Raw genomic sequence first — 12,919 nt, 5'->3', positions numbered from 1 at the left:
ACAACTAAAAAGCATGAATATGGATGAATTAAACACATACTGGAAACAAGCCTCTAAATCATATCCAGAGATTATCTAAAAAATGAACTAGCAGTGTTCAGCATTGTGTGTTGGAGGTGCTTGTGTGGTTTCAGAATAATAAGCGAGAGGAGAAATGCAGCTCTACTGCACAAAAATGCAGAATAAAAGTATGAATGCTAAACTTGCACTCAGGCTCCAAAAGCCTTGTTATGATGGTCTCATCAGTGGAAATGGTTTGGTGTGCTTCAAATAGGACACTTGACCTTTGGACGATAAAATACAGTCCACGAAGTGCTATGTTTACTTTTGTAGATGACCAAGGCTATAAAGGAATGAATCTCAAACAACAGTGACATCCAAAAACAAGAAAGAAGTAAATGCAAATAAGGTGGCTACAAATTTAAACTGACCTTTGTTTTACCAAATGTTACCAATTGATATATTTTCCTCTTTATATTATTCTCTTTTTCATGGCTTCATCGTACTCAAATAGTTGAGTGTAAGCTGAGTGTAAGGAGCACACTCACATCGTTTTGGAACTCAGAAAATGTTTTCCTGATGCCATCCTGCAGGAAGACAACAGCCTCACGGTCAGGGGTGCGCTCCACTCTGCGCTGCAGGCTCTGGCCCACAGTGAGAGACAGTAAGGAATATGAGGTGATGCCGTGGGCATAGCTGGTGGTGAGAGTCGGAACACTGGGAGGAGTGTCGATATGAATGGAACTGAATTAAAAAAAAGACAGATGAATAATTAATATTGATAAAATACAGATTAATTAAAATGTACACTCTCAGAACAATGCAAAGTTAACTCCAGAACCCTAAACTGTTCATCAGTTTGTCCCTCAGGGGGGAATCCTTAAAGGATATGGGACATGGATTTTTACCTGGGCATAATTATGTATAAAGGACATAAGAAATGCCATCTAAATCACTGCAGGGCGTCAAAAATGTGAAAATCATCACATTATTCAAGTTTTTTTATACATCAGCGTAAAACAAGGATTCGTTAATGAGCTAGGTGGTCACGTGACCCGTGCCGTCACACAAACTTTCCAAGGAGCCAGCGCTTGGGTATCTAATGTAAACAGGTTACCGAAATGGACACCATCGACAGTGATATTCCCGATGTTTCACAGAGATGTGAAGTTAGACCCTATCAATTCGAACCGATAGCTGGAAATTCACATGAACATAGATCTTGTCTTTACTCTGACGGGTCAGATGATTCTGAGTGAGAGTTCATTCAGCCCTCATGAAACTGAAAGCGGTCGGCTGGATAACACTTCCTGGTAAGTTAAAAACAATTCTGCTCAAAGGCTAATGATCTGTTGAAAGAAGTATTATTTTTGTATCATACACTGAAAGTTCATCATAGATCTAGCTAAAGTCCGTTGCAAGCTAGGGTTTTTTTTGCTGATATTTTTCAAGATTGATTGAGATACAATGCTTCCAGAGTCCGAGATGAAAACATTCAAAATGGCGAAACGAGTCAGAATTATGATAATCAATAATTGATACACCCAAAATTATAATACTAATCCTTACCTCGGCTTTCAGACGCTTAGCGCAGAGGTCTTCAACAGGGGGGTCGCGAAATCGCACCGGATCACTCATATCAACAAAAATATTCCAGATCACGGCACCTCTATCTCTAGCTGCTTTATCCTATTCTACAGGGTTGCAGGCAAGCTGGAGCCTATCCCAGCTGACTACGGGCGAAAGGCGGGGTACACCCTGGACAAGTCGCCAGGTCATCACAGGGCTGACACATAGACACAGACAACCATTCACACTCACACCTACGGTCAATTTAGAGTCACCAGTTAACCTAACCTGCATGTCTTTGGACTGTGGAGGAAACCGGAGCACCCGGAGGAAACCCACGCGGACACGGGGAGAACATGCAAACACCGCACAGAAAGGCCCTCGCCGGCCACGGGGCTCGAACCCGGACCTTCTTGCTGTGAGGCGACAGCGCTAACCACTACACCACCATGCTGCCTAAATATAATAATAACATTTTAGCTAATTCTGAATCTTTCAGAAATTTCATAACATAATAATACATCTGACTTGATGCTCTGCCTAATAAACCAGATAAAGTGAAATTTAACCATTCTGAAAGATTTATAAAGCTCGTTTCATATTTCTTAGGCCTCTGCATGCTTGTGCGACAAGGCTTTCGCAGATAGCTTTTCGCAGACAGTTGTAATTTATTGTTGAGCGGGGATAATAGGCGTGCGCGATGTTATTCACCGCCACAACGCAAGGGGGCGAGAAGTCGCTAGGAGTAGTTGGTGGGTGTGGTTAATGGAGTGTTTATCCTCCGGTTACTTATAATGACTAGAACTTTTTTATAAATGACTAGAACTGGAGTCGTATAGATGTCCGTACTTCTTCACTTCCTCAATCAACCGCTCTTCATGCTGCTCCATCTTCGCTCGTGTTTTTAAAAATGCCGGTCGTGAAAACAAAACAAACCGGGAAAGTAGGGAAGCGGAAGTGCGTGTACAGCGGATGTAGAGTGGACCAATCAGAGCCCTCTTGTCTGCGAGGCTTCTGCGGTGGTCACAATTTTTGGGAGGTGCGCGCAGAGCGTCTGCGAAGGTGGGCGGGCTACGCAGACGCCATCTGCGAGGACTGGGTTGTCAGCATAAATTGGCCTTTACATGCTCTACTGATTCTGGATATGCAACCTTTTTTCTCTCTAACACTGAAGGCTGCATCCCAAATGACTCCCTATAATAAACACACTGCAGCATATATGATGTGGACTCTATAGCCGATAGTAAACTTTAGGAGTCGTAAAGAGAAGTGGGATATGACCATATAATATAATGGTCATATCAGGCGCACTACGTTTATCTCTTTATTTGAGGAAAACCAGAAATAGAAAAAAGCTTAAAAACAGATAAATGGCTTTTTTTTCCCTATAATTCTTCATCGTTGCAAGGTAAATTTACAAAATAACAGGAATTTACAAAATATCCGTTAGCAAGAAGTGTATATCAATCCAGAGGAAGCAGCTTTCAAGATTTCAGTACACTCTAAAAAATAATGGCGCCAGTACCGGTTCTTCAGGGTGATGCCATAGAAGAACCTTTCTCAGGGCTTCAAAGAACCGTTCATGCAACAGTTCTTTAAAGAACCATTTAAACCATTTGTTTGAGCAGTGAAGACAGATTTGTGTAAACATAGCCTATGTGCATTGACCAGCAAATGGTAAGAGAATGCCAGGTTCTGAAGAACCATTTCCAATGTGAAGAACCTTTCGCATAATGTAATGGTTCATCACAGAGTTTTGACTCTCCATGGAACCATCCAGAGATTTGAAGAACCACTGAAGCACCTTTATTTTTGAGAGTGTACAGTAGTCAATCTGGCACTACTGGATTTATTCCATTACCGTCTACAGTCAGGCACTCTGGGAAATAATGTGGTTTTATAAGCTTTATCGGAAGTACAGTGCGTGTGCACTTTAAGAAACCTCTAGGTGTGTGTGAGGACCTACCAACTTGGCTGAACTAATGACAAATGTGTCTTCTGCAGGAGTCTCTGCGGTTTGTAGAAAACATCGGTCCCACGCACAGCTGCTACAAATTTCAGCCACATTTCCACAGCTGCTTTCAACTGGAACAGGAACCGAATCCTCGGAGCTGATTCCTCAAGCTGAACCGAACTTTCCTGCGCTGCGAACACTTCCCTCACGGCGTGGAACAGATATATATTTAAACTTTACAGAAATAACTGGTGTGAATTTAAGACTCGTGCATTACCCTTTATGTCTAACCCTGACTTAACATGACGAGGGTTTTTTATTAGTTGATGCAGCTGTTAAACTTTGAACTGAACTGAAGTCAGAGCCAAAAGTCTGAGGTCATTGCCTCACTTCACCTCTAGGGGGGGTTCAAGGCCATATACAGTGGTGCTTGAAAGTTTGTGAACCCTTTAGAATTTTCTATATTTCTGCATAAATATGACCTAAAACATCATCAGATTTTCACACAAGTCCTAAAAGTAGATAAAGAGAACCCAGTTAAACAAGTGAGACAAAACTATTATACTTGGTCATTTATTTATTGAGGAAAATGATCCAATATTACAGATCTGTGAGTGGCAAAAGTATGTGAACCTTTGCTTTCAGTATCTGGTGTGACCCCCTTGTGCAGCAATAACTGCAACTAATTGTTTCCAGTAACTGTTAATCAGTCCTGCACACCGGCTTGGAGGAATTTTAGCCCGTTCCCCCGTACAGAACAGCTTCAACTCTGGGATGTTGGTGGGTTTCCTCACATGAACTGCTCGCTTCAGGTCCTTCCACAAAATTTCGATTGGATTAAGGTCAGGACTTTGACTTGGCCATTCCAAAACATTAACTTTATTCTTCTTTAACCATTCTTTAGTAGAATGACTTGTGTGCTTAGGGTCGTTGTCTTGCTGCATGACCCACCTTCTCTTGAGATTCAGTTCATGGACAGATGTCCTGACATTTTCCTTTAGAATTCTCTGGTATAATTCAGAATTCATTGTTCCATCAGTGATGGCAAGCTGTCCTGGCCCAGATGCAGTAAAACAGGCTCAAACCATGATACTACCACCACCATGTTTCACAGATGGGATGAGGTTCTTATGCTGGAATGGAATGTTTTTCTTTCTCCAAACGTAACGCTCCTCATTTAAACCATAAAGTTCTATTTTGGTCTCATCCATCCACAAAACATTTTTCCAATAGCCTTCTGGCTTGTCCACATGATCTTTAGCAAACTGCAGATGAGCAGCAATGTTCTTTTTGGACAGCAGTGGCTTTCTCCTTGCAACCCTGCCATGCACACCATTGTTGTTCAGTGTTTTCCTGATGGTGGACTCATGAACATTAACATTATCCAATGTGAGCGAGGCCTTCAGTCACTTAGAAGTTACCCTGTGGTCCTTTGTGACCTCACCGACTATTATACACCTTGCTCTTGGAGTGATCTTTGTTGGTCGACCACTCCTGGGGAGGGTAACAGTGGTCTTGAATTTCCTCCATTTGTACACAGTCTGTCTGACTGTGGATTGGTGGAGTCCAAACTCTTTAGAGATGGTTTTATAACCTTTTCCAGCCTGATGAGCATCAACAACGCTTTTTCTGAGATCCTCAGAAATCTCCTTTATTCGTGCCATGATACACTTCCACAAACATGTGTTGTGAAGATCAGACTTTGATAGATCCCTGTTCTTTAAATAAAACAGGGTGCCCACTCACACCTGACTGTCATCCCATTGATTGAAAAACACTTGACTCTAATTTCACCTTCAAATTAACTGCTAATCCTAGGGGTTCACATACTTTTGCCACTCACAGATGTGTAATATTGGATCATTTTCCTCAATAAATAAATGACCAAATATAATATTTTTGTCTCATTTGTTTAACGGGGTTCTCTTTATCTACTTTTAGGACTTGTGTGAAAATCTGATGATGTTTTAGGTCATATTAATGCAAAAATAATTCTAAAGGGTTCACAAACTTTCAAGCACCACTGTACACGACCGTTCAAAAGTTTGGGGTCACCCAGACAATTTTGGTTTGCTGGTCACCAGGACAAACTGGTTTTAGACCAGTACACGTTGTGTTTTTGCTGGTCACCTGGACAAACTGGCTTTAGACCAGTACACTGTGTACCCACGCCCGGATCACCGCACAGGCTTCATATGGCTTCAGCCTAGGGGCCCCCACGCCCCCCGCCTCGCAGGGGGGCCCCCAATTGATCAGAAGAAAAAACCCTTCATATTCATGTTGCAATACATGTAATGGAATAGGCGTGTGTGCGTAAAGTTATAGTAAACCGCCCCCCGCCTTTTTTTTTTTTTGAGTCGCCGGACCCACCCACCTCCTGCGTTCTGGGACCTCCCACTTCACAAATTAAGCACTGAGTACACGTTGTGTTTTTGCTGGTCACCTGGACAAACTGGCTTTAGACCAGTACACGTTGTGTTTTTGCTGGTCACCTGGACAAACTGGTTTTAGACCAGTACACATTGTGTTTTTGCTGGTCACCTGGACAAACTGGTTTTAGACCAGTACACGTTGTGTTTTTGCTGGTCACCTGGACAAACTGGTTTTAGACCAGTACACGTTGTGTTTTTGCTGGTCACCAGGACAAACTGGTTTTAGACCAGTACACGTTGTGTTTTTGCTGGTCACCTGGACAAACTGGCTTTAGACCAGTACACGTTGTGTTTTTGCTGGTCACCTGGACAAACTGGCTTTAGACCAGTACACGTTGTGTTTTTGCTGGTCACCTGGACAAACTGGCTTTAGACCAGTACACGTTGTGTTTTTGCTGGTCACCTGGACAAACTGGCTTTAGACCAGTACACGTTGTTTTTTTGCTGGTCACCTGGACAAACTGGCTTTAGACCAGTACACGTTTACTGTAAAAAATAGAACTTCATTTTTTTCTGCCCACACGTTGATATGAGTAAACAGAACTAAGATGACAAGAAAACACTATTAACTCGCAATAAGAAGTTGTCATATCAAGTTCTGAATGTATTCATCTGGAGACTTCTATAACTAAGTGAGCTCAACTTGTCCGGAAAAACGGGGCACGCAACGGGGTTTCCCCGAGCCAGGAGCGGCTGATAACGTCCGAAGCGGCTCGAGGGGCACTAGAGACCCAACTCCACGCACGCTTTTGGAAGTGGATCAAATTCAGAAGCTCATCCCTCGCGTCATCATCAGGAACGAAGGTTAATCTTTTACCACTCAAAAATAATCGATAAACTAATGAACATTGCACCTGTTTTATGTGAAGTACAAAACTTATCTAGCCTATATCCTGTACAGTCCGTTTTGAAATGACTGGCTAGTTTTAAACCAGCCTCAGTTTATGAATGTTAAAAGCCTACTTTTTGTTGATGAGGCTTATTGATATATTGACTACTGATGTGTAGGAGGGCATCTATGTTCAGTTGTAATTACACTTTATTCATGTTGGTTCAAACAACTGTTATATTGCCTGCTGCAAAAGGGTCTGTTGAAGGCTCTAGGTAGCTAATTGAAAACGTGGGTTGCACTTGTTAGCGTGGAAGGTCTCCCTCCTCCCTCGACGTTAGCTTGATTGACGTTGGCCTCAGTCTAAATTAGAAAAGCATAAACGAACGGGACTCGTATTATGTCTAGGTTCTACTGTTAGAGCAGGAAAAGGTGGCACATAAATGCTTGTTTGTTCTATCACAATGGAGACCGACTACTTGTTTATTTCACCGACGTTAGTCAGGACCTCAATGTCTGGGCATTTTAGGCAAATGTGGTGCCATTGAAAGCTTGTGCGTCCCGTGGTTCGCAGTTTAGTGAGTGTGCTTGCACAATAATAGTGTTACTTTAATTATAATAATTACAACAACGGGCGGCACGGTGGTGTAGTGGTTAGTGCTGTCGCCTCACAGCAAGAAGGTCCTGGGTTCGAGCCCCGTGGCCGGCGAGGGCCTTTCTGTGCGGAGTTTGCATGTTCTCCCCGTGTCCGCGTGGGTTTCCTCCGGGTGCTCCGGTTTCCCCCACAGTCCAAAGACATGCAAGTTAGGTTAACTGGTGACTCTAAATTGACCGTAGGTGTGAATGTGAGTGTGAATGGTTGTCTGTGTCTATGTGTCAGCTCTGTGATGACCTGGCGACTTGTCCAGGGTGTACCCCGCCTTTCGCCCGTATAGCCAGCTGGGATAGGCTCCAGCTTGCCTGCGACCCTGTAGAACAGGATAAAGCGGCTAGAGATGATGAGATGAGATGAGATTACAACAATTTCGGTTCGGTCACCATACCAATATAACAGAAGTATAGCAAGCTTACGATCCATTTCCTACTTCACATAAGCCTCATCAACAAAAAGCAGGCTATTTTAACATTCATGAAATGAGGCTAGGTGCAATGTGTGATGTTTAAGATGGCAGTGTTTCCTGCTAATGCTTTCTGACCGCCAAACACTTAAAACGCCAAAACTGTACTGTAAATTATAAAAGTATTATATTTGAATTGTTTGAATGGTTTTGCTCCAGATTCTGTTGATAGTCAGATCTGTTTTTATTCTTCATTGTTGGGTTTTAACCGCCTTAATTAAACTAACTAGTTTCCCCATGTTTTTTCGTGATGCAATGCAGAGAGTGTAAATTCATCCACCCGGATGTCCAGACCCTGCTGAAACATTATCACCTGAGACACCGAGGGGGTCATCAAGGTAAGAATTGGCCTTGCCTCTATCCTGACTGTGTGTGCACCTTCCGCTCATCAAGTACTCTAAAATCTCATCTTTCACGCTACCATAAAAAAACCCATACAATTCACACCACATCAAATTTCAGTTGTGAGCATTGTGCTTTCAAAGATGTCTGCAGTTTAAGTGCATTTTTTAGCCATCTCGGAAGACATTTGAAGAGTGGTGAACTTGTAACATGTCCATTTGTTGGCTGTGCCTATAAAACAAATAAGTTCACCAACTTTGCCAATCACAAAAGCAGGAAGCACAAAAATCATACAGCCAGAGACCTAAAGTCAGCCGTTTCTACCATGCATTTTACATAGGATTTTGCCAGAGGATGAGACATTAATGGCTGTATTTTTAATTACACTGGCAGTCAATGAAAAAGTCCAGGTCAATAATTCAACATATTATGCAATACGGAGTTGGGGAAATGTTTGTTTTGAGATGTTTCTATTGAATAGTGTGCACAGAAGTCATTAATGAGTTCTCTTCAATCCAAACATTTTTCAATAGTCTTCAGGGAGTGGTCTTTAGGAATCAGCTCAAAGTGCTGTTTTGGAGAAAAACAAAAATTTGTACACGGTTGAAAGGATGGGTTGGATAGCCTTTATTAAGGCCATGAAAAAGCTGACTTTTGTATTCCTTATGTCCAAGATGCCACGGTTAAATCCAGATGACAGATGGCGGGCCCTCGGCATGGTGCAAGCCAGCCTAAGTTTTTCAGAAGTTGGGCGTCGATTGAATGTCCAAACCCTGCCATGGCCTGCGTATTCACCTGATCTCAATCCCATTGAGCATTTATGGGATCACCTTGGTGTTCAGATCCAGAACCGTGTTCCTCGTCCCATGAACAGAGGTCAACTGATCCAGGCTCTTCAAGAGGAGTGGCAGGCCATTCCACAAGACAGGATTCACCGTTTGATACACAGTATGCGTCGCAGACTGACGGCTTGTATTGCTGTTGGTGGGGACAATACTCGGTACTGAAGCTGCAACTTTCCAATTACAGGGTATCCATTTTGTTCGGACTGTACATTATCAAAGCTCACAACAATTGTGATTTTTTGTTTATTCATCTCGAGTTAAATGTCAGTATATTGATCTGTAAGCTTCTAGTACATGATTTCATAGCTTATGAATAAAATTATTTTCATAAATGTCACCTGGACATTTTCATTGACTGTCAGTGTATTTTGAGTGAACAATATATTGAAACGGTTATATAAGCTGTACAGTAACTACTTTTCATTGTGTCAAAGTGAAATTTCTTTAATGTTGTCCCATGAAAAGATATACTTACAAATCTGCAGAAATGTGAGGGGTGATGGTTTAGAACAAGGAAGTAGTTCGTTGTTGTCGAGAGGACCAATCACAGTGGCTCTCTTTTGACTGTTTGCTGTAAAGTTCATCCAATTACATTTTCTGGAATTTCATATGGAAGCTTTGAATGTAAGACTAAATGCATTCCACAGATTTATGTTGTGTACAGAATTAGAATTGCTGCCTCACACCCAATACAGCCATCATATTTTGATGCTGGATTTCTTAAAACATCCAATTTGATAGTGGATACTTCATGTAGTTGGCTTTAATACCCTGCCAGGTGGTCTTCAGTGGGGAGTACCAGCTAATGTCACTAAGTGTTCAAAAGAGCATAGTTGTAAACAACTGGACTTCATTTTGGGTCTGGAAGATGCTTCACTTCACATCCGAATGGTATCTTCACTTCTAGCCAGTACTGAAGAACCCTTTCGGATGAATGAAACAACTTTAAAGCTTCAAACAGAAGTCCAGTTGCTTACTACTAAACACAGTTTACTGACGTGGCCTAAATGAATAACAATATTCACTGACATGCCACTAAATAAATTCTGTATCTCTCTGTGCCCAGGTGATGGCGATAGCAGAACATAGGAGGAGAGTGGCCTTGGAAGGATTGCCCATTTACCTCAAGGAGGATGCATCAAATCTTTTCAAGACATGTCTGGTAAGAATCAGTTTATTCTCTGATACTCTCAACATGTGATAATGTTGGGCAATGTGCACTGTGGCAAGAAGGTTTGCTTTGTCCCCCAGCACAGTGTCCAGAGCTTGGAGGAGATGCCAGGAGACATGCCAGTACATCAGGGGACGTGGAGGAGGCCATAGGACAGTTTACAACCCAGCAGCAGGATCGCTATCGCCTTCTTTGTGCAAGGTGGCACAGAAAAACCACTGCCAGAGCCCTGCAAAAAGAGCTTTGCAGGCCACTGATGTGCATGTTGATGCTCAAATGGTCAGAAACAGACTTCATGAGGAGGGTATGAGGGTCTGGTGTCCACACGTGGTTCCTATGCTTACAGAGTGGCACCGTAGGGATTGATTTGCGTATACCATAGAACATCAAGATTGGCACATTCACCATTGGTGCCCTGTGCTCGTCACAGATGAGAGCAGTTCACACTGAACACATGTGACAGACATGACAACGTCAGGAGATGCCATGGAGAATGGTATGCTGCCTGCAACATCATTTGTGAAGAGCACAGGGCGCCAATGCAAGAATATGTAGATTTTGATGTTCTCTCGTTTATGCAAATCGCTCCATACGGTGCCGCTCTGTGAGCATAGGCCTCATGTACCAGGCCCTCATACCCTCCTCATGAAGTCTGGTTCTGACCGTTTGAGCATCAACATGCATATTAGTGGCCTGCAAAGCTCATTTTGCAGGGCTCTGGCAGTGCTCTTTCCATGCCACCTGGTACAAGGAAGGAGAAAGCAATTCCGCTGCTGGGTTGTAAACCGTCCTATGGCCTCCTGCACGTCCCCTGGTGTACTGGCATGTCTCCTGGCATCTCCTCCATGCTCTGGACACTGTGCTGGGGGACATAGCAAACCTTCTTGCCGCAGCACACATTGTGTCATCTTGGATGAGGAGCACTACCTAAGCAAATTCAGTGGGTGAAGGAGATTGTCATGTGGTACCTACAAGGGTGTGAAACTGTCAAAATGCACATGTGACCAGAAAAATCACCCAGAAAGGATGAAAAAAGAGAAATGGTCTGTGTGGGGTGTATTTTGGTTATTACCTCTACTTTCTACCCATTGCTTGTTAAATTTGCACAAAATGGATTCATAATGAGCGTTGCTTCATTACTAACTGGACTGGCTGGTATCACAGAAGTATGATTGACTTGGAGTTGCATTGCATGGTTTTGGTGTTCCCTTTATTTATTGGAGCAGTGAATTTCATTCACACATTCAGTAATGTCTTCTGTCTTTGCACACTCTCAGGACACAGATGAAGAGGAGGATTACACCAAAGGTGTAAAAATTGCCATACTGACAGTCTTTGAGGATGATGTAGCATCCGTTACGTCCCTACCTACGGTCATCAACATTGGCGTGATTTTGGAAGAGAGTGTCATCGTTCAGGGCATAAAGGACCTTCCTTCAGCAGTCGCATACTTGTTTGGCCTGCTGTATTGCATCAACATGGAATACCCCAAAAACCTGAGATACACTTTTGAGGTTTTACAGAAAGTTTTCCTTGACATGGGAGCACACTGCTGCTCTGCACGAGCTCAATCACTCCGAGGTAAAATGCAGAAATGTCTGCGCTAATGTGGCAAGTCCATTTCTCTCTCTCTCTCTCTCTCTCGGAGCTGCAAGTCAGGTGAGGGCAAGAGGCGGAAAAGCTTGTTGAACAGTTAATTGATTGTTTTATACGGATTTTTACTTGTTAATTGTTTAAGGGCTTAAGGTTTATTTACTAAATACTACAGGTCACACCACTGTGTATACAGTAACTGCTTATGTTTACAAGTCCTGTATGTTTACAAGTCCTGTATGTGCTAAAATGTGTGTTTTGAGACTATTTTGATCAAATCAAAAACTTGAGATACACTTTTGAGGTTCTACAGAAAGTCTCTCTCTCTCTCTCTCTCTCTCTCTCTCTCTCTCTCTCTCTCTGTGATGGGTGTTTTTAAGCGTATTTTTTAAGCGTATTCAGTGAAATGTGTTGAAACTGTTTTGATCAAATTTATTAAGAAGAGTCATTTGGAAGAATGTCCCAGTTGCCTTTCCACTTTACCTGGTTTGAAACCCCCAGTGCATGTTTTTTGCATACTGTTAGTATGTGTTTAAAATAAAGGAAATGGTTGTGCACATGAATTGTCTATTTGACTTTTTCCCCCTACTTTTTAATCTAAGTTGTGACAATCATTTAACATAACTTTAGTTTTTAAGTCACAAAAATAGCTAGTAAAAATGATTTTTCAAGTAAGAAGATATTTTGAGTTAATTGATTAAACAAGTTTTGTCCTCTTGTTGGGCATACTTGGAAAAACAAGTAAAAAGATATTTAATTTAATTGATTGAACAAGTTCTGTCGTCTTGTTGGGCATACTTGGAAAAACCCTTAAATACATTTCTTGATTTCTTAGTTGAGTTTACTCCAAAAAACCCTTGATATGGGTTGCCTTGCTTTTTCAAGTAAACTGAGCAAATATTTTTTTTACAGTGTTGTTTTTTGTTGGTTACCAGGACAAACTGGTTTTAGACCAGTACACGTTGTGTTTTTGCTGGTCACCTGTACAAACTGGCTTTAGACCAGTACACGTTGTGTTTTTGTTGGTTACCAGGACAAACCGGTTTTAGACCAGTACACGTTGTGT

The 12,919-nt window shown here is 42.2% G+C and overlaps 1 protein-coding gene and 1 long non-coding RNA gene across 2 annotated transcripts in view; one reads left to right on the top strand and one right to left on the bottom strand.

Moving 5' to 3' along the window:
* The window catches only part of acsf2 (acyl-CoA synthetase family member 2), a 65,587-nt gene extending 61,695 nt beyond the window's left edge, over window positions 1-3,892 (bottom strand). The window contains exons 1-2 of the mRNA XM_060940060.1: window positions 3,536-3,892; window positions 549-744 (exon numbers count right to left, since the gene is read on the bottom strand). Coding sequence (XP_060796043.1) covers window positions 549-744; window positions 3,536-3,636 — 297 coding nt within the window. The 5' untranslated portion in view covers window positions 3,637-3,892. The remainder of the gene's footprint in view (window positions 1-548; window positions 745-3,535) is intronic.
* Window positions 3,893-5,515: 1,623 nt separating this feature from the next.
* Window positions 5,516-9,413, top strand: LOC132898451 (uncharacterized). Its single transcript, XR_009656519.1, has 3 exons — window positions 5,516-6,759; window positions 8,164-8,240; window positions 8,919-9,413. It is a non-coding gene; the product is annotated as an uncharacterized LOC132898451 (long non-coding RNA).
* The last annotated feature ends 3,506 nt before the right edge of the window (window positions 9,414-12,919 follow it).

Source organism: Neoarius graeffei, chromosome 14 (assembly GCF_027579695.1).
Source record: "Neoarius graeffei isolate fNeoGra1 chromosome 14, fNeoGra1.pri, whole genome shotgun sequence".
Lineage (NCBI taxonomy): Eukaryota > Metazoa > Chordata > Actinopteri > Siluriformes > Ariidae > Neoarius > Neoarius graeffei.
The sequence above is the reverse complement of the archived record's forward strand: the minus strand, read 5'-3'. Positions and strand labels throughout refer to the sequence as shown.